An 18,303-nucleotide genomic window follows, 5' to 3' on the forward strand; every position below is an offset into this window, starting at 1 on the left:
TGCTCCCTCGACTATCAGCTCTCAAACGAACGGCGCCCACATTCTTGCGCCATACTAGGATTGCAAATACCACTGCGACTTTCAGAAGAATCACCACGATGCTTCGCACCGAACCAAACATCATCATCACCGGCACGCCTGGCACCGGCAAGTCCACGCACTGCGAAGAGCTTGCAAACAGAACCGGCCTGCACCACCTGAGCATAAACGACGTCGTGAAGAAGCACAGCATCGGCGAAGCCTCAGACGACCCCGAAGACCCGAACCTCCAGATCGTGGACGAAGACCGTCTGCTGGACTGCGTGGAGAATGATCTCGAGGAGGGCGGGCAGATTATCGACTGGCACGCTTGCGACCTGTTCCCTCCGAGCATGATCGATCTGGTCTGCGTGATTCGCTGCGACAACGGTGTGCTCTACGATCGCCTGAAAGCGCGCGGCTACAGTGGGAAGAAGCTGGAGGAGAACATGGACTGCGAGATCATGGAGGTGCTGCTGAACGAGGCGCGGGAGGCGTACGATGAGGAGATCGTGGTAGAGCTCAGGAGCGAAAAGACGGAGGAGATCGATTCGAATGTGGACAGGATCGAGCAGTGGATCAAGAACTGGAAGAAGGATCACGGCAAGGATGGAGAGGCCGCGGCGCAGTCTTCTGAGAAGCCAGAGGACGACCCTAAGTTCTTGCACGGTTAAGAGAATCTATTGACGACGTCTATCATATTCTGCGTTTGCTGCGGGCAAAGTTTCCTACGCGCCCATTTACACCTCCTGCTTGAGCCACTCAACGAGCTTCGCGAGCGCTCTTCCGCGGTGAGAGATCTTGTTCTTCTCCGCCTTGGGCATCTCAGCGTACGTCTGGCCTTCGTACTCAAAGCATGCGTCCCAGCCTTGAAGAGATCGTTAGTATTTGCTTTCGGACGGGCAACTATCGAAAGATTTCTCACCAAAATCAGTCGGCCCGCGAGCCGCGACAATTTTGCCCTTCAATCGCAGTCAGTACTTGGCTCTAATGTAGATAGCATATCCTGAAACTTACCGGCGTCCTGCCCTGAAAGACGATCGGCTCATGGCCGGGGCTCTCGCAGTAGGCGAAGGTGCACACTGCCTGAGCGGACTTGTTCTCGAAGCCCTCGAGCAGCTTATGGAATTGCTCCACGCCGAGAGCCTTGAGGAACCATTTTCTATAGGATCAATCCATGTCAGAAAATTAATTCGCACAAGTAATATTTCCTCGGTGGTTTTACATACACGTAAGGACCAGGCAGCTCGCTGAACGCATCAAAGCATAAGCATGTGTCCTCGACCAAAACCGGGCCCTTGACCTGTATTGTGCATCGTCAGTCCTGAGTCACCACCCAATTACGAAACCTAGTGAGGTCAGTGAGTGCCATACCGCCTCAGCAGCCCTCCGACACTTATCCGTCGAAATCTCCTCGATCGTGCCCTGGATCTCGACTAGATCGACGTTCTGCGACTGCAGCTGCACGGGCGTCTCGGACAAGATGGCCTGCACCTCGGCGAGCTTGTTCTTGTTGCCGGTGATGAAGTTGAGCTCTTTGGGCGCCATTGTGATTTTTTTTTTGAGGTAGAATGTGTCTTCAAAGTGTGACGTTGATTGAGGAGGAAAGGTTTACAATCCTCGCGAGATATTACGTGCAGTATGGCGGGGCAGCAAGATCGGAAGCGCTTTATCTATGGGGAAACGCGAGGATCAAGAATGGCGTCAAGGGACTCAGCCGAACAATATATACCCTCTGGAATACTAGTATCGATTCTCTACATGCTAGAAAAGGAAACAGCGCCGTCACGTTTCTGGACACCGCAGCTTCGGCGTTGCAGTGGGGCTTGGCCGGGTGTGACATTTTCTTTGATGTTCTCTGCCAATGCGGAGTGAACTGCAATTGCAGTGGCTGCGATGGTTGAGTGATCAAAACGTGTAGTGAGGCCGGAGAACAGTATGGGTATCAAAAGAAAATCGTTTCGGCAGCAAGAATACGGGACAGGCATTGTGACTTTCGAACCGATTTCTTGACTCCGTGGCTAGTTACGTCGCATCTATTGCCGCAATGCTAGCACTGAGAAAATGCACTGCTAACGCCGATAACTTTCCACGTTTCGAAGGCGGCGCGCCGCCAAAAACTCATCCCATCATCCTAGCGTCCCGCTTACACAGACTCAAGAACGGTCTCCTTGAACTCACGCTCAACCTTCTGGCCAGACTCGTCGGTGGTGGACTCGCCGTGGAGGGAGAGGAGGTTGCCGAGGTCGAACTTGGGGGCCTTGAGGAGCTTGACCTTGCGGACGTGGACCTAAAGTGATTGTTAGAAATGCGCGCAAGATGAACAATTCGCCGATACGTACGTCGCGCAGAGGGTAGATGCCCTGGGTGGCCTTCTCAATCTCACGGCCCATAACCTCAGGAATGAGCTTGGTGGTGAGCTGGCTGAGGGTGCAGCTGGAAGCCTCCCTCGACATGATGTCCACCATCTTCTTGCGGATCTGGCGGATCTGGGAAGACCGCGCGTAGGTGGTCTTCTTGATCTGGTTGGGGCGCCTCTTGGTGAAGGCAATGGCGAAAAGACGGAGGAGGTAGTCGTCGGTGGTCTTGACGACGACGTTGGCCTCGATCAGGCTCTGCCACTTGCGGACGAGGGAGGCGAGCTTGTCGTGGGTGAAGTCCAGACCGTAGAAGTTGGTCAGGCAGTTCTTGCCCTGGACCTCGTCGACGCGCAGCTTGATCTTGCGGAAGCTGTGGTCCTCATCCTTCTGGAGATCGGCGAGGGAAGCCTCGAAGACACGGCCCTTGAGAGAGTCGTTGGCGTTCTTGAGACCGGTGGTGCGGTTCACGAGGGTCTTGCCGACACTGGCAGAGTGTTAGTACGGTGTTCTCAATTCCCCAGCGCTCTTTTCTCGTCCGGTGCGATCGGTGGTGGGTGGTGGTGCGGCGTACTCTCTGATGGCGAAGGTGGAGGGGGCCTTGACGGAGTACCAGTCCTTCTTCGCGAAGGGGTCGGTTCTCTTCTTCAAGCCCTTCTTGCCCTTGGACAATCTCTTGTTCTTGCCAACCGCCATGTTTGCGGAATGTCAAGAAGCTGTAGATTAGTAGTGGTTGTCGGCGACGTCGTGGTCAAGCAAAGTCTCGAAATTGCGCTGGATGCAAATGGAGGCTTTCGCTTTGGACTCGCCAAGCCTGAATTCGTGCCCACCATGAGCGTCGCACTCGCGGATGCTGCCGCTCTTCCCGCTGCCGCTGCCGTCGAGCGATTCCGATGATCAGCCGAAGCTGTTTTTGAAGACGGCCGATGATGAACAAAATTGACGGAGCCAGACTCCGACTGCACTCAAGATTCCTGATTTGCCTGAAGCCTCACAGTCAATGCATGGGAAGAAATTGGACCTCGTCTATCTGAGCCATACGGATGACATCCCTCACGTGAGATGGACGGCCTCTCAACATCTTCAATGTTCCACAGAATACGCCGTGCGGTACAATCGTCTCTATCAAGATCAAGCGGACCAGATATTGCTTGCAGTACGGCGGATCCAATGATGTCGTCGATTGATTCCATTGACAAGCACAAGGTTCTTTCGGCGTGAAACACATATTCGTAAATCGTCTAGTTTACGGCTCCCTACCTATCCTCACACCCTCTAGCCATCACCACCCTCCTCAGCACCACTCATTCCCTCACTCCCTTACTCCCTTACTCTCCTCACCTCCCTCTCTCTACCTCACCCAAATCAAACCTTTCCCTTCTTCCCCTCAAGCGTAGTATCCATATCATAAAGCGGCTCGAGCGTAGCATCCTTGCGCTGCAGCACCCACCTCTTGAACCACCACGGCGCGGCCTTGCGCGTCTGGTACGCGATAAACTTCTTGCCGGGAACGGCGAAGATGTAGTCGAGCTCCTCTAGCGTGCGCTGCTTGGTCTCAGGCACGAAGAGGAAGATCATCACAAAGGCGCAGACGTTCAGGCCTGCATAGAAGCCGAAAGCGCCTGGGGAGGGAGGTGTGTTAGTCGGTGGGATTTGAAGGGGAGGAGAGTATAGGCGGGCTTACCGGTCGGTGTGAAAGCAGCTAGGATGGCAGGGAAAGAGATCGAGAGCACAGCGGCCCAGAACAGGCAGGTGGCGACGGCCCAGCCCATGCCGACTTCGCGGTGACTGAGCGGGAAGACTTCTGCGGAGTAGGTGAAGGGCACTGGGCCCTCGCCGGGGGAGTAGAAGGCCGCGAAGAGGTAGATGAAGAAGGCGACGAGTCCCAGGTGAGCTTTGCTCTCGTTCGGGATGTAGAAGCAGAAGCCAGCTGCGAGCAGAGTCCAGGCCATGTTCGGGAAAGTAAACAGAAGTAGCGACCTGCGGCCGAAGGTGTCGATGGTCCAGATGGCGGGCTTGGATGACTGTCAGTGGCCGTAACGGTCTGAAATTTTCAATATCATGTGCTTACCCAGGCGAAGACGAAGTTGACCAGACCAAATCCGAAGCTGGCAATCAGGGCGTTGCGTTCGCTAGCGCCCGCCTGCCTGAAGACGGTAGAGCTGTCTGTTCACAGAAAGGTCAGCTATTGAATCTATCTCAGTGCTCTATGATGAGGAGGCTTTGAATCTCTCAAGCGTTGTGAGGTGCACGAAAAGCCCCGAAAGACGCCAGTTGACAAGGGTCATTGGGTAGCTTGTGCTGCGTCGGAACGTGGACATACTGCAAAGAGGTTAGCATTGACCGTCAATTCTAATGGTGTGAGTTTATTCGCTTACCAGAAAGCAATGATATTGATGCCGCACTGTACCAAACGGTTAGCTTCATTTCACCATGTTCCGCAGATACGAGTAACTCACCATTTGCTGCGCAATCATGACAACGAAACTAGCCAGCGTGGCACGCCTGACGCGAGGAATGGTGAAAAGCTGGAGGAAACGAGACACGTAGTTGGTCTTGCCGACGATGCTGGCCTCAATCTGGAGCTGACAGTGAATATAGTACAGGTCGCGAGCGGCTTGAATCGGGTGGTGACGAAGGCGGAGGAGAGACTTGTATGCCTTCTGGTAACGGTTCTTCTTCATGTACCATCTGGGCGATCTGACATGGCGTGTTAGCAAGATGAGGGCTGCACTGAAAGTTTCACACCTCATTCTGGACTCACTCTGGACAAAAGTATATCCCGATCGTCAGCGGCACTGCCGGGATGAAAGCAGAACCAATCTGGAGGCGCCAGGCGATATCACCGACTTGGTAGACAGCGAGGTTTGCACAGAAGCCTAAGAAGATTCCAAAAGCCGTCCACATTTGCCAAGACATGACCAGTGCGCCTCGAATCCTTGCTGGAGAGTTCTCTGCGGCGAAGATAGGAACCGAGGAGCCCTTAAGGCCCATGCCGATGCCCATGAGAAGGCGAGTGATGAAGAGTTGTTCCCAGTTCTGGCTGACAGCACCGCCGATAGGGGTCAGAAGGCAGAAGATGGCGCTGATGAAAATTGTCTGGATGATTGTCAGACATCACTCTTGGGGAAGATGGGGCGGTCCGACTCACGCCTCGGCGACCGAAGTAGTAGTTGCAGGGGTCCGATACCCAGCAGCCGATGAAAGCACTACCTCACATCAGCAAATGAGCAGGTCTTAGTATTCCAGGCATCATTGTCACCTTCCAATGTAGGGTCCAGCGTTGACAAGACCGACCAGCCAACTGTCGCGTACTTGGTTTGGTGCGCCTTCAGTCTCTCCTTCACCGATACCGAATTCCTGCGATGCCGTCAGATGAGGCGTGCTGGAATTGACCGTAGAGAATACATACGACAGGGAAACTGAGATTAGCACCGTTCGAACCAGTCTGGTCCCATCCTTGGACAGCGGCGCCGATTGAGCAGACGATAATGGTGAAGTAGAGCGCAAGAGGGTGCCTCCAACGATGGGCGGATTCAAAGCGCAGAGCCTCGCGCTCATCATCGGGCAGCTCGAGATTTTCGAAGTTGGTCGGGTCTTGCGCGATCAGGGCGCCTCTCTTGACAAGATCGGTGTGCTCCACAAGGCCTTTATCGGAGCAGAAGGTCTCGACATCGTGCATAAGATCATTATACGAGATGTCCGCCAACGGGTTGGAGACTCTTAGCTTGTGGGTCAGCTGTGTGCTTGGAAAAAGAGGGTCTATTGCTTGCGCGAGGAAACTGACTTGGCGTCTAGGTTCTTGTTCAAGTTGATGTCGGCGAGAGATGAGCTGCGAACCGCATCCTCCTTCTGGATGCCGTTGGCTTCTTTCTCCGCCATGGTGTCTGGATAGAACAAAGATCACCTCGGCTGCTAGGATCACGAGGAATGAGGAGATACGCGAAACAATCGACCTTACCTCGCGCGCGTGCCGCTGTATCATATATCCCTCTGACAGCTCGTCCGCGCTTTACCTTTATTGGCATCGATGGCTCAGAGACTTACTACCAAGACCACGATCACCCACCCAGCATCGGGCGGGAAACCCCAGCATCGTTTCGGCGTGCCCATGGGGTCCTGCGTTGCGTACGCACAGGGTCGAGGCGCTTAGGTTTCGCCCTTGGCCATAGCGGTAAGCACACGACCGCGCTGAGTCTGTGACCGAAGAGGCTTGCCTTGTTATGCTTCGCTGCAGGCCAAGTGGAGGTCGTCCAAGAGGCTAAGACAATCGGCATTCCGATGGGCGAGGTGGTCCAGGCGGAGGCAAACGGCTCAAATATTGAGAGAATGCGGACATCGCCGACCGGTGCCCAACCAGCGGGGCGAGATGAAAAATAGTTTGGAGCAAATATACAAACTGTGATGCTGAAACGGTTTAGCACAGTCAGCAATACTTCTTCACAGTTCTGATGCGCTCGCCTGCGCTGTTCAGGCGATCAACCTGACCCCGCGCCAAGGTCTGGAGGTGGAGGTGCCCAGAAAACAAGCCGCTGGAGAGGTGCGGCGGCCGCGTTTCTGCTAAGGAGCGGCGAAATGAGCCTTGTCGGGAATTGGCAATCCGGACGCTGATGAAGGTGAACCCTGGCTAGGACATGTGACAGCGGCTGAGAGTGATAGTCTCCCTTCCCCACGGGCGATGAAGAGTGGAGATTCGTCTGGTCTCGACCCTATACCGGCTGGACGAAAGACCAGCCGCCGGCTTCACAAGCGTCCTAGTATCCCCAAGGACCCTCCACGGGAGAGCAGTTGCGGCTCCAGGATGGTCGCCGCGGGGCCGTTCTGGAGTTCTGGAGCAATCCAACGGGGTTGCTGAATGATGAGTCGGGGAGGCGGCCATGGTGGCTGCAAGCCACGAGTGGATGCCTCAAGCCACCGGTAATAGTGCTGGTGGACATCGCGCCCGGAAGGCGAACCGTGCTCATGGCATCGTTACATTCGAGGTGATGTGCGTGGGCCTTGTCACCAGAACGTGGTATCGTGGTAGCCGCGTGCCGTTGAATCTGGGTAAGAAATTCGTGTTGCTTGGTGTCTATGTTGGCGGTCTCGTTCGCAAGGAGGAAAACCCTTTGTGGGTGGCCCCTGCTCCTCTAACTGCTTCACTGATCTCTATTCACTCACGACCAAGTGCATTGGGTCACACAGTTCTCCTTCGCATACATAGCATTTGTAGGCTGTGAGCGCCTGAGGCTGCTTTCACTTAGATTCCGCGGAAGCCGCCCAACGAGAGAGACCACAAAGTCGGCGCCGACCATAAACCCCACTTGCCTGTCGAGAGCGTGAGCTGATTGGAGCGCGGACTGCTCTAAGAACGAAGTCCCGCTTGACAACTTCAACGTTCATAGCGACGGTCCAAGGTGTAGAGAACCACACCTGTCAACACCCAGGGAACGCTTCCTGCTTTCGTGTGTGGTGCATTGAGCGGGCGAAACGCCAGAAAGAAAACACAGCATTCTCTTGATTACGTGCGGTCGTCCCCCGGTGTGGAGGCCGTTTCTCCTTTAGAGGACTTCGCATTTCTTCAGTACTCCTTTCCATTGACTGCATTTTCATACGCATATACGCCTGGACTTCTGCATCAGATAAAGTTTTTTCTTTACACGGCGGCATTTTCCTGCGTTTTCCGGACTATTTATCGGAGATCAACATCGCGATCCAGGAGAAATCGCAAGCTTAGACGACCTACCGACACACCTTATTCACAAACCGCCTCGCCAACATGACAACTCCACCGCCACCAAATACCATGGCGCTCCGCGCAAACGCCATCTACGAAGCCTTCAGCGACCGACCCGTCCTGGCCTTAGCGATCCTGCTCGTCATCACCATCGCGATCACTCGGCTCCTCAGCTCCAAACAAGCCGACCAAAGCCCCAATGGCGCCAAACCCGTTCCCTCGGTCCCCTACACCCTTCCCATCATCGGCCACCTTCCTTCCATGATCTACGACGCGCAGAGCTTCACCCGACGACTCCGCGCGCTCTACCACCCGTCCGGCGCCTACAGCCTCAACTTCGGCGGCACGGTCCACAACATCCTATTCTCGCCACCCCTCGCGACGGCGCTGGTCAACGTCAAATCCGAGAACGCCAGCGAGCTCGAACTCTTCCGGGGCATCATGGGCAAAGTCTTCGGCTTCCCGCTGGCGAGCGAGGGCCACAAGTACGACGAAGCCATCATCGGTCTGAACGCCCTGTACAAGAACTTCATGTCCGAGCCCGGGCTCGGCGACATGACGACCCGCACCGCGCAGCTGGTCAAAGAGAACCTCGCGAGCTTCGTCACAGGCTCCAAATCCCTTGTCGACCAAATGATCTGGGAGCGCAACGCGGACGTCGAGATCAAGACCAACGCCAAGGGCGAGAAAGTGGTCGAGGCGAACTTCCTCGACCTCGTGCGCGACTGGAGCGCGACGTGCGCGAACCCGTCCATCATCGGCTCCGACTTCGGCCACAACTACCCGGAGTACATCCGCGACCTGTGGACGCTGGACGAGGGCTTCCTGCTGCTGGCCACGGGCCTGCCGCGCTGGTTCCCCATCCCCGCGCTCACGCGCGCACACATTGCGCGGAAGAGCGTCACGGACAAACTGCTCGCGTTCGAGACCGCTATGGACAAGTACGTCGCGGGCGAGGACCCGGGGCCCGACTGGCGCGACCTGGACGACGTGGGGCCCGTCGTCAGAGGCCGCATCGACCTGTACCGCAAGAAAGACATGAGCATGCAGGCGCGCGCCGCGACGGAGCTCGCGCTGCTCTGGGCCGCGAACGCCAACTCCAACCCGCTGGTCTTCTGGATGCTCGAGCGGATTTACGCGGACAAGGCGCTGCTGGCGCTGCTGCGCGAGCAGGTCGCGCCGTACGTGCGCGCCGTGCAGCCGCGGCAGGAGTTCGTCGTGCCGGACGCGCCGCGCCTGGAGAAGCTCGACATCGACGGCCTGTGCGCCAACTGCCCGCTGCTGAAGAGCTGCTACATCGAGTGCTTGCGCCTTGATGCCGCGCCGTGGAGTCTGAAGGTCGCGAAGAAGGATTTCGTGCTGTCGCCGAGGGACAAGGAAGTGCAGGGCATTGTGCTGCGCAAGGGCGAGTATGTCCACGTTGCGCACGACCTCCACAATACCGACCCCAACGCGTTTGAGGACCCGGAGGTTTTCAAGGCGGACCGCCACGTGAAATATGATGAGAACGGCAAGGGCTCCGCTGAGATGGGGAGCATGAGACCTTACGGTAAGTCTGACTGAGGTTCCCCAATGCACGGTAATCGCTAACTTTCATTCCTCCAGGCGGCGGCCACAGCATGTGCAAAGGACGCGCCTTCGCCTTTAAGGAAATCATGATCTTCGCCGCGTCTATCATCTCCATGTGGGACGTTGACGCGCCGAACGGCGGCGAGTGGAAACTGCCTAAGCAGCGCAAAGCGACCGCTGTCTACGGCACGGCAGACTCGACCAGAGTCTGGGTGAAGCAGAGGCAGCTTCCCGTGGTGCAGACGTAGACATAGACCAGCGTGCGGACGCATTCAATAGTCCGAGTCCATCTCCTCCATGATCGTCTGATCGAGCAAGTTGCGGTTCCGGACGCCTGGAGGGGACTGGCTGAGGCCGTCGGCGCCGGCGTTGAAGAAGGCGGGCGGGAGGACGAAGGGCTCGGTTTTGCGTTTGCTGCGCGCTTTGTCTTGTCGGTATTCTTTGGCGGTGCGGGCTTTGATGGGTTCGGGGTTGGGCGCCGAGTCGAGTCTGAGGAGGCGGTGCAGGACGTTGTAGATGTAGAATAGACATAGCCCGCCGCAGACGCCGAGGAGGGCTGCGACGCCGACGTAGTTGTAGAGAGGCTGTTGATTGAGTCAATTGAGCATTGTGAGCTCTCGTGTGGCGATGGAATACTTACCTCAAGCCTTGCCAGTAAGCGGAATGGGAGAGCGAGGACTGCGAATATGAATTGCCCCAGATAGACGACTGGTTGCAAGATGAATGCAATCGGGCGATACAGCAGGTGCAGTACGTTGAGAACGAAGGTGAAGATGTAGTAGATGAGGATGCCGATGGGGTAGCAGATCCACCAGAGGATGGTGAGCAGCCAGGAGAGGGCGACGTGCATTGTGGTTGATGATCGAGGGTGCAGCGGCGGTCGATAGAGTGTGCCACCGCAATTGATCTGATTGGCGTTGCTTGTACAGCTCGTTACACACGATCAGGCGATGATCGAACAGAGCACGTGACGACACTTTCACATGTCAGGGCCAGAGTGCAGTCCAGACAGGCGGGATGGTGTGTCGTCGGGCTGTCAGCACCAACCCGCGCGCAACGGTACGGCACCCACTCCGCCGCCCGCGCGACCCCACCGACCGAGCGCCTCGTCTCCACGAGAGCACGCCTCGCCTGCCACTGCAGCTGCCGGCGGCCGATGCTGCTGTACAACGTGCAACGTACTTCGCCCTCCTGCCCGGCTCGCCAATCGACCCACGGCATGCGCTGCCCATAGCCGCGCCATACCAGCCAGCCGCCAGCCGCCAGCAGAGTGCAGCACCGCAGCACCGCAGCACCGCAGACCGTCCGCCCCGCGAGCCACGAGCCACGCCCAGGCGAGCGCACCGCTCCTCGCCCACGCCCGCGCCCACGCCCACGCCCGCCCTCACCCGCGGGGATGGGCAACTCGCAGAGCAGCAGCGACGGCAAGCCCAATGCCACCTCGCCCACCTCGCCCACCGTCGCCCGCCATGTCGCCCGCCGCAAGCACAGCGCCCACGCCCTCGCCCACGCCCACCAGAAGCCCGGCGCGCCCTCCATCCTGAGCACCACCAGCTCCGCCGTCACTGCCGCCCAGCCCACCCGCGCCTACGCCCATGCCACCGTGGCACAGAGCCCGGCCTCTTCGCACTCCCGCGCCCGCTCCATCACCACCGGTGGCACCCCTCGCCTGAAGCCTGAGGACTCGTCCGTCAGCCAGCAGTCCGACTCGAGCATCATGGGCAGCGAGTCCTCGCGACACCAGCGCCCGCCCTCGCGCACCTCGACCCTGCCCGCATCCCACACACCGGCCTCCCACGGTCCTTCTCCCGACGACAGACCCTCTCCTTCGCCTTCCACACGCCCAGTCGACGTCCCGCAGTCGGCCGGATACTCAGAGAAGGAAGGCGGCCAGTTCTATCCCTCAGGACACCCCGACTCTGGATCGCCATATGGCCTGCCACCCTCCAACTTTAGTCGGCCACCTAGGCTGCCGCTGCCTATCGAGGAGGTACACGGGCCCGGGTCACCGATCATCACGCCGCAGGACATAAGCTCGCCCATAGGGCAGGCTGACATCAATGGCCTACCGCGGCGGGCGAGCGTGCTCAGCTCGACAACGGTGGATGATGAGGATATGGGAGACAACGAGGCATTCACGGCGGACCAGGCTTCTCTGGCGCCGTCGGTGCCTATGGAGATCGAGTGGAAAGGACCTGGCGAGAAGGTGTACGTGACCGGCACTTTCGTGCAGTGGGATCGGAAATTCAAACTACACCGCGATAAGAAGGGAGGCTTTTCTACTACACTGCAGTTGAAGCCGGGGACTCATCATCTCAAGTTCCTCGTGGACGGGGACATGACGACATCCCACGAGCTCCCCACGACCGTCGATTATACAAATATACTCGTAAACTACATCGAGGTGGTGGCGCCGCTACCCGAGTCAACAGAGAAGGAGGCTCCCGCACCCGCCGAGCCCATGCCGATACCAGGAGCCGCGGCGACTCAAGGTCAGGTCTCGGGTACGGCGGAAGCGGAGGCGCAAACGATCCCTGTGAGGGAAGGAAAGCAGGCGCCCGAGACAGAAGCGGGTGGGATTTCAGCAGCGATAAATGAAGCCAACAAACAGACGTCAACTTCCGCCTCGCAGACACCACAGGCTCGCACACCCGCAGAGGAAACGCCAAAGGCCGAACAGGACCAGCAGAAAGACCAGCAGAAACCGCCTCGTCAGCCGCTCCCGACCGCAACTTACACGAACCAGATTCCCCAGTTCTTGCTCGACTTGGATACTTATAATACTCCCAACGACGAGAGGTTCCAGCGTTCATCACGAGTCGTCAACACCCTGCCGCAGCCGCCTTCACTGCCCATGTTCCTGGGCAAGAGCATCCTCAACGGCAACACCCCGCACAAAGACGACGCGAGCGTGCTCATCATGCCGAACCACACCGTACTCAATCACCTTGCTACCAGCAGTATTAAAAATGGCGTGCTGGCTACTAGTGGGACCACGAGATACAAGCGAAAGGTGAGTACCAGCAGGACCCCAGAGCCGCACCCGCCACTGACGTTTTCCAGTTCCTTACGACCATTATGTACAAACCCACTTCTGACGACGGATAAACGGCACCCTTCCTTCCCACCGCTGGTGTGAGATTTTTCGGCACGACCGCAGAGGCAACCATCTGCTTCCCTGCCCAGACGATAGACTTCTTTGTCCAAAAAGCAAAAACCGGGCTTCCGGGCAAAAGTCCCACAGGGCATAGCGCAGGCGAAAAACTTGCGTACTTGTTGATGAAAAGTCCTTTCTTTTTTTTTTCCTAAGATTCTCTCGAGCAAACTCTTCGAATAGACGGCCGCACTGCTTTGTTTCGCAGATCAGATTCCTCAGGCTGGGGCGGGATCTCACGAATTGCGGAGGGATGTTCTATGATAGCCAATGCTGATGAAGGCAAGAATAGCAAGTCTTGAAATTACTACTGCGGACAGGTTTCCTGATCGAATACCCCAATATGATCTACATGTCTCGAGTTGATCTTCTGTCCAGGAAACCGTGCCATGACCGAACAAACATCCAAGTTAACGATGCCACATCTGAACGGACAGCCAGCGCTGGTATCCTGTGCTACTGCACTGCCTTCTGTGCGTGGCGTGGTTTCGCGGAAGCCGAGAGCCTGAAGTGCCGCGGAGAGAGCCACATTCCTTTGTCTGCCTCCACCATTCCACCACGCGCTCACGGGCTGTTTTTGTTTTGACTCGCGATCACTCAGATGGCCGGCAATCTTCGCGAGCGATTGAGAAAATGTGGCGCCTCATGCTACTTCGTGCGGGCGCTCCGGCTGGACGACATCGGGTTCAGGACATCTTCCTTGACGATCAAGGTCATTTTTCGGACCAACGCGACCTCTCACTTCAGCCACGCCAAGGGCTCCTTAGCATATCAGTGACCACCACCTTGGGAATGTGCCGCGCTCCGACCGGCCTCCTCACTATCTTAGCGAACGCCTCCTTGGTATTTCCAAATTAATAGAGCCGTCACTGCATTTGCATCGCCGCGTACTGCAGACACGCTTCGCCAGCGACAGCGAACATGTCGCGCTTTTTCACCACCATCACGTTGGCGTTCGCTCTTGTGAGCAGCGCCGACGCGTTCTTCCGTATCAACTGCGCAAACATCCAACGAGGCCGTATTGACCCTCTCGTCAACCCTGGCACCCTAGCTGCTCATTCTCACTCTATTGTAGGCGGCTCGAGTAAGCCATCGGTGTACTCAAGGATTCCGTTCAATCTCGCTGACTCTTTTAGACATCGGCGTGAATGCAACTTTCGATTCGTTGCTCAACTCTCGGTGCACGTCATGCGAAGTCGGCACCGACAAGTCCGCCTACTGGGCGCCCACGCTGTACTACAAGTATCCCAACGGCTCGTTCTACGAAGTCTACCACAACGGTGCCGTGGTATACTATCTCGGACGTGGGCCCAACGTTAACCAGACTGTGCCGTTCCCCGAAGGCTTCATGATCTTGTCAGGAGACAAGTCCGCGCGAAGCTACGACAACACGACCTACACTTACGGCACAGAGCAGTATCCTGGTCGTCCCGTAGCAGACAGAATCAGTTTCAACTGCATTGACGACGAGATTGTTGAAAAGCAGTACATGCACGATACCTCATGCAAGAATGGGATGCGTGCCCAAGTCCATTTCCAAAGCTGCTGGAACGGAAGAGAACTTTACAAGCCCGATAACTCACACGTCGCCTATCAAAGCGCTATCGACAACGGTATCTGCCCTCCCACTCACCCAGTTCAGATTCCTCACATCTTCCTCGAAGTGCTATACGCCGTCGCCGATGTCCCCGACCTGACAGACGATGGCTTGTTCGTCTTCTCCCAAGGCGATCCTACAGGCTACGGCTTCCACGCCGACTTTCAAAACGGCTGGGACCCAGACGTACTCGCCAACGCCACGCAGAACTGCCTCGCCACCGACGACTTCGGGCAGATCTCCAACTGCCCCATCCTCCTTGACTCCCAATCCAGCGCCTTCGGCTTCAACTGCCCCGAGCAACCACCTCAAGTCGACGAGCCCACCCGCGGCCTCATCGACAAACTCCCCGGCTGCATCGAGATCACCTTCGGCCCCGAAGCCGCGTCCGCCTCCTCCATGACCTGCCCCCCCAGCGTCCCCAGACCCGTCATCCGCCAAACCGTCGACTCAGTCCCCCTCCCCACCGTCCGCCCCGCCGTAGGCTCCACCTACCCAACCCCCAATCAACAATACCTCGGCTGCTTCAACGACAGCGCGGGGACGCAGCGCACGTTGACGGCCTACAGCACGTCCAACTACTCCTTCATGACCGTCGCCTTCTGCCAGGAGATCTGCAACAGCCGCGGCTTCCGGCTCAGCGGCGTCGAGTACGCGATGGAGTGCTACTGCGACTCCGTCATCAACCCGACCGCCATCTCGGGCTGGCGGGACTGCAACTGGAACTGCGGCGGGACGATGGACCTCCCGCAGCAGGAGGTCTGCGGTGGCTACGGGTACATCAATGTGTACAACAACACGGACCCGGACGATGAGAGGCTTGTGCCGGCGCGTGCGAAGGAGACTGTGGGCAAGTTTGCGAACAAGGGCTGCTTGACGGATCCGAACACGTCGGGCAGGGCGCTGCTGGGGCCGGCCAAGTTCGATGCGAACATGACGAACGAGATGTGTGTGGGGTTTTGCCAGGGGGAGGGGATGCATTTTGCTGGGTGAGTTGGACGGACTTGTTCCTTTTCCCGTTGACCGTCCTTCCATTTCCTTTTGACGCGAGATGCTAACACTGTTTCTTGCAGCATCGAGTTCGGCGCCGAATGCTACTGCGGCGACGACATCAACGAGGCCGGCGGCGCGGTGATACGCACGTGTCCCGTGCAAGGCCTTATGTTGTGTGCCGGCAACCAGAAGCAACTGTGTGGAGGGCCTAGTCTGATGACGCTGTTTTACTCGGCGACCTTGTGATTCGTCGATTGGTGAAAGGGATATGGAAGCAATTGGATGATTTAGATCGCGTGGTCACGGCGTTAGCTTTATCAGCATCGAATTTGAAATGACAATTGTTTTGTATACATGATGCCGTCGCCGCCCCTTCTTGATCTCTCCTGCTGATTACATCAACATGCCGGCAAAAGCTCCCCCGGGCAAGAACGCAAGCACATCATGTCTGTCCCTATGGTACAGCTGCAAATACATGCAGATAGCAGGACACTCCACCCTAGCCCTCATCCCAACCCACCAGATCCCACGCCCCGCCTTACAATACCACAAGTACAGCAAAACCAACGCCACCGGATCCCTCCCCCTAAGCAAACCCGCAAACCGCCCCCGGAAACTCCTCACAAACAGCCAAACCCGCCCCGTCCCCACCTCCTCATCCCGCAGCGCCAAAACCCGCGCCACGCCATGCGCAGCCTCGAAATACGCGTTCGTCTCCCCCGTAGACTCCTCGTCGATCCCGCACAAATCAGCCACCGGCCCGGGCACACCGTCCGTACCCCTGCGTGGCAGCGGCGCGAACATCTCCGCGAACGTCGGCGCCATGATGCGGAAAATGCTCCCTGGCCTCAGAGGGTTCACGGCGTGCCACAGGCTCATCTTGCCCTTGCTGATCCGCAGCCAGTCGAAATCTGACGCCCCCGAGGTCGCCATGGGCCATGCTTGCTCCGGCGTTTCTGCGTCGGGCGAGGTGAAGGTCAGGACGGCGAGGGCGGCGGCTGTGCCCCATGTTGGGTCGAGGGAGGCGGGTTTGAGGGGGTTTTTAAGGAGTTGGTTGAAGAGGGTTGTTGCTTGGGAGCGGTGGTAGTGTTCGGCTAGGGTGGGACGGGGCGGTTGGGGGTTTCGGAGGGAGCGGTCGTAGGTGTGGGCCACGGCGAGGGAGGCGTGCATTAGGGCGGGTTGCTGCGTGTGGTGTTGTCTGTCAGCTCGGGCTGGTGTTTCTGAGGATCGACGCCAAAGGCACGTCAAGTGATTCAAGGTGCAAACTTACCTCAAAGGCGAGTTTAAGGAGTCTGAGGTTGACTTGTGCTACCTCGGCGTCGTCGGGACTGATGAGGCTCCGTCCAAGATATCGGGTGATGAAGTCTTGACACTTTGCATTCAGCTCATAACGGGTGGACCCATCGCAAGACCATACGCCGCTTGACAAGCATCGCGAAGGTCTCACATGCGATCGAAAAACCACTTGTTGCCCTCTAGCGACGGTGATAGGTTGAAGGTCGGGGATGTTGGGCAGGAAGTTACATGATATGCCGAAGGAGTGGCACCTCCTGCATTGTGGTCTTTGTTCATCACACTGATAAATGAAAGAGTCAGGGAATCGATGAAACAGAGACTAATCTGCGAAAAAGGCGTACCTTAAGTTTTCGAAGCTTGCAATTACGACAGCCGTATCTCGATCTTCGCGAAACTCTGCTCTTTCGGCCTTCATTCGACGCAATTGAAGACATGGTCGTCCCTTGCTCGGGTTATCGCCCGGTGAATGCTTCAAAACCACCCTGAATTGTTATGTCTCCGAGCGAGGCACATTTACACTTGGGAGGCGAGATCTTTTGATTTCGAGATATATCTGTCGTTCACTTGCAATCAAATGTACATCATGAGATTCGTGAACGTTAGTATGTCATCTACATGCCAGCGGTAGTGATACGTGACTAGGTCATAGGAGAAAGTTTGGCTAAAAGTGTCAGAAGGATGTCGGAGCTGCAGTGTCCTTGGTGTTGGACTACGCGAAGGTGACCCGGCTTCGAGCGTACCCGCCGTCGACGCTAGCCATCTCTCGGAAGCAGATGCCTCTGATTGGCCGCCAGGCACGACACCAGGTCCATACGTATAACATGTTGAACTCGAAAGATGGATTGAAAGGTACTGCGCAGCACGGTCACCGAGTCCATATAAGCGGCTCCTCCTCGACCTTTCCTTCCAAAACCCCTTCCAACGCCCCACCAGAAACGTCAAACTGTTGTTCATAACACTATCGATCCACCAACAACGCATCCCCAAATCCTACCTAATCAATCAAAATGCCGACTCACCTCGCCGCCCTCACCCCCTCGAAAGCCGAACCCCTCCAAACCCTCCCCCTCCCCACCCCCCGCCCGGGCCCCAACGACCTCCTCATCGAAACCCGCTCCCTCGCCCTCAACCCCGCCGACCACCTCATCCGCTCCACGGGCCTCTTGATCCCGCCCGCCGCCTACCCGACCGCAACAGGCTTCGACCTCGCCGGCGTGGTCCTCGAAGTCGGCGAAAACGTGCCAGACGCGCACGAGGGCCCCGTCTTCCAGCCAGGGACGCGAGTAGCAGCCTACGCCGGCTGGGTCTGGAAAGGCTGCTGCGGGGCGGCCTACGGCGCGTTTCAGGAAAAGTGTCTCGTGCCGTGGCAGCACGCTGCCGTTCTGCCGCAGACCGGCGTGACGTGGAACGAGGCCGCGACGCTGCCCGTAGCGTTCTGCACGGCGCTGAGCGCGTGGGACGCGCTGGGCCTTCCACGCGTGGGCGGGTCGGACGGCGTGCAGACGGGAGAGGAGGAAGGGGGGAGAGAGGCGCTGCTGGTCTGGGGCGCGAGTTCGAGCGTGGGGACGGCGGGCGTGCAGAGCGCGTGCACGTTGCGGGGGGG

At 57.5% G+C, this 18,303-nt stretch overlaps 10 protein-coding genes across 10 annotated transcripts; 5 read left to right on the forward strand and 5 right to left on the reverse strand.

The window, feature by feature from the left end:
• Window positions 1-98: 98 nt before the first annotated feature.
• On the forward strand, window positions 99-692 carry WHR41_06392 (uncharacterized protein; the record flags this gene model as incomplete). The annotated part of the gene is made up of 1 exon (XM_069374997.1): window positions 99-692. One exon carries the CDS (start codon window positions 99-101, stop codon window positions 690-692), a length of 594 nt encoding a protein of 197 aa, XP_069227472.1.
• WHR41_06393 (Inosine triphosphate pyrophosphatase) lies at window positions 638-1,868 on the reverse strand. Its single transcript, XM_069374998.1, has 5 exons — window positions 1,393-1,868; window positions 1,248-1,321; window positions 1,036-1,180; window positions 944-980; window positions 638-886 (listed from the first exon to the last, which is right to left on the reverse strand). The coding sequence occupies exons 1-5, from the start codon at window positions 1,564-1,566 to the stop codon at window positions 759-761; spliced, it is 558 nt and encodes a 185-aa protein (XP_069227473.1). The 5' UTR covers window positions 1,567-1,868; the 3' UTR covers window positions 638-758.
• A 124-nt stretch (window positions 1,869-1,992) lies between these two features.
• Window positions 1,993-3,175, reverse strand: rps1 (40S ribosomal protein eS1). Its single transcript, XM_069374999.1, has 3 exons — window positions 2,950-3,175; window positions 2,361-2,862; window positions 1,993-2,308 (listed from the first exon to the last, which is right to left on the reverse strand). The coding sequence occupies exons 1-3, from the start codon at window positions 3,069-3,071 to the stop codon at window positions 2,165-2,167; spliced, it is 768 nt and encodes a 255-aa protein (XP_069227474.1). The 5' UTR covers window positions 3,072-3,175; the 3' UTR covers window positions 1,993-2,164.
• Window positions 3,176-3,582: 407 nt separating this feature from the next.
• Window positions 3,583-6,774, reverse strand: WHR41_06395 (uncharacterized protein). Its single transcript, XM_069375000.1, has 12 exons — window positions 6,593-6,774; window positions 6,163-6,536; window positions 5,788-6,097; window positions 5,638-5,735; window positions 5,527-5,584; window positions 5,140-5,474; window positions 4,835-5,075; window positions 4,754-4,779; window positions 4,645-4,697; window positions 4,447-4,541; window positions 4,060-4,390; window positions 3,583-3,997 (listed from the first exon to the last, which is right to left on the reverse strand). The coding sequence occupies exons 2-12, from the start codon at window positions 6,255-6,257 to the stop codon at window positions 3,741-3,743; spliced, it is 1,899 nt and encodes a 632-aa protein (XP_069227493.1). The 5' UTR covers window positions 6,258-6,536; window positions 6,593-6,774; the 3' UTR covers window positions 3,583-3,740.
• Window positions 6,775-7,418: 644 nt separating this feature from the next.
• WHR41_06396 (uncharacterized protein) lies at window positions 7,419-10,288 on the forward strand. The gene is made up of 2 exons (XM_069375001.1): window positions 7,419-9,640; window positions 9,697-10,288. Exons 1-2 carry the CDS (start codon window positions 8,134-8,136, stop codon window positions 9,906-9,908), a joined length of 1,719 nt encoding a protein of 572 aa, XP_069227475.1. The 5' UTR covers window positions 7,419-8,133; the 3' UTR covers window positions 9,909-10,288.
• WHR41_06397 (uncharacterized protein) lies at window positions 9,006-10,640 on the reverse strand. Its single transcript, XM_069375002.1, has 2 exons — window positions 10,301-10,640; window positions 9,006-10,244 (listed from the first exon to the last, which is right to left on the reverse strand). Exons 1-2 carry the CDS (start codon window positions 10,508-10,510, stop codon window positions 9,933-9,935), a joined length of 522 nt encoding a protein of 173 aa, XP_069227476.1. The 5' UTR covers window positions 10,511-10,640; the 3' UTR covers window positions 9,006-9,932.
• A 404-nt stretch (window positions 10,641-11,044) lies between these two features.
• WHR41_06398 (uncharacterized protein) lies at window positions 11,045-13,180 on the forward strand. Its single transcript, XM_069375003.1, has 2 exons — window positions 11,045-12,673; window positions 12,724-13,180. Exons 1-2 carry the CDS (start codon window positions 11,057-11,059, stop codon window positions 12,766-12,768), a joined length of 1,662 nt encoding a protein of 553 aa, XP_069227477.1. The 5' UTR covers window positions 11,045-11,056; the 3' UTR covers window positions 12,769-13,180.
• A 555-nt stretch (window positions 13,181-13,735) lies between these two features.
• WHR41_06399 (uncharacterized protein) lies at window positions 13,736-15,762 on the forward strand (the record flags this gene model as incomplete). Its single annotated transcript, XM_069375004.1, has 3 exons — window positions 13,736-13,898; window positions 13,951-15,400; window positions 15,485-15,762. 3 exons carry the CDS (start codon window positions 13,736-13,738, stop codon window positions 15,648-15,650), a joined length of 1,779 nt encoding a protein of 592 aa, XP_069227478.1. The 3' UTR covers window positions 15,651-15,762.
• A 35-nt stretch (window positions 15,763-15,797) lies between these two features.
• WHR41_06400 (uncharacterized protein) lies at window positions 15,798-17,754 on the reverse strand (the record flags this gene model as incomplete). The annotated part of the gene is made up of 3 exons (XM_069375005.1): window positions 17,042-17,754; window positions 16,675-16,980; window positions 15,798-16,586 (listed from the first exon to the last, which is right to left on the reverse strand). Exons 1-3 carry the CDS (start codon window positions 17,132-17,134, stop codon window positions 15,798-15,800), a joined length of 1,188 nt encoding a protein of 395 aa, XP_069227489.1. The 5' UTR covers window positions 17,135-17,754.
• Window positions 17,708-18,301, forward strand: WHR41_06401 (uncharacterized protein; the record flags this gene model as incomplete). The annotated part of the gene is made up of 1 exon (XM_069375006.1): window positions 17,708-18,301. A coding segment is annotated over one exon (594 nt), but the record flags the coding sequence as incomplete, so codon positions are not given.
• Window positions 18,302-18,303: the final 2 nt, after the last annotated feature.

The sequence above is a fragment of the Cladosporium halotolerans genome (genome assembly GCF_011745625.1).
Source record: "Cladosporium halotolerans strain TM138-S3 chromosome Unknown Sca26, whole genome shotgun sequence".
Lineage (NCBI taxonomy): Eukaryota > Fungi > Ascomycota > Dothideomycetes > Cladosporiales > Cladosporiaceae > Cladosporium > Cladosporium halotolerans.

What these genes read in the sequence shown, in the direction of transcription:
- WHR41_06395 (XM_069375000.1), bottom strand. Translation starts at nt 6,257, where the DNA reads ATGGCGGAGAAAGAAGCCAACGGCATCCAGAAGGAGGATGCGGTTCGC. An exon ending in GCTGGACCCTACATTGGAAG is followed by an intron (nt 5,585 to 5,637) that starts GTGACAATGATG and finishes GATGTGAGGTAG; the next exon opens with TGCTTTCATCGGCTGCTGGG. An exon ending in AATGACCCTTGTCAACTGGC is followed by an intron (nt 4,542 to 4,644) that starts GTCTTTCGGGGC and finishes TTCTGTGAACAG; the next exon opens with ACAGCTCTACCGTCTTCAGG.
- WHR41_06398 (XM_069375003.1), top strand. Translation starts at nt 11,057, where the DNA reads ATGGGCAACTCGCAGAGCAGCAGCGACGGCAAGCCCAATGCCACCTCG. An exon ending in CCACGAGATACAAGCGAAAG is followed by an intron (nt 12,674 to 12,723) that starts GTGAGTACCAGC and finishes GACGTTTTCCAG; the next exon opens with TTCCTTACGACCATTATGTA.
- WHR41_06396 (XM_069375001.1), top strand. Translation starts at nt 8,134, where the DNA reads ATGACAACTCCACCGCCACCAAATACCATGGCGCTCCGCGCAAACGCC. An exon ending in GGGGAGCATGAGACCTTACG is followed by an intron (nt 9,641 to 9,696) that starts GTAAGTCTGACT and finishes TCATTCCTCCAG; the next exon opens with GCGGCGGCCACAGCATGTGC.
- rps1 (XM_069374999.1), bottom strand. Translation starts at nt 3,071, where the DNA reads ATGGCGGTTGGCAAGAACAAGAGATTGTCCAAGGGCAAGAAGGGCTTG. An exon ending in TCCACCTTCGCCATCAGAGA is followed by an intron (nt 2,863 to 2,949) that starts GTACGCCGCACC and finishes ACACTCTGCCAG; the next exon opens with TGTCGGCAAGACCCTCGTGA. An exon ending in GCATCTACCCTCTGCGCGAC is followed by an intron (nt 2,309 to 2,360) that starts GTACGTATCGGC and finishes CAATCACTTTAG; the next exon opens with GTCCACGTCCGCAAGGTCAA.
- WHR41_06393 (XM_069374998.1), bottom strand. Translation starts at nt 1,566, where the DNA reads ATGGCGCCCAAAGAGCTCAACTTCATCACCGGCAACAAGAACAAGCTC. An exon ending in GTCGGAGGGCTGCTGAGGCG is followed by an intron (nt 1,322 to 1,392) that starts GTATGGCACTCA and finishes TGCACAATACAG; the next exon opens with GTCAAGGGCCCGGTTTTGGT. An exon ending in TCGCGGGCCGACTGATTTTG is followed by an intron (nt 887 to 943) that starts GTGAGAAATCTT and finishes GATCTCTTCAAG; the next exon opens with GCTGGGACGCATGCTTTGAG.
- WHR41_06397 (XM_069375002.1), bottom strand. Translation starts at nt 10,510, where the DNA reads ATGCACGTCGCCCTCTCCTGGCTGCTCACCATCCTCTGGTGGATCTGC. An exon ending in GCTTACTGGCAAGGCTTGAG is followed by an intron (nt 10,245 to 10,300) that starts GTAAGTATTCCA and finishes CTCAATCAACAG; the next exon opens with CCTCTCTACAACTACGTCGG.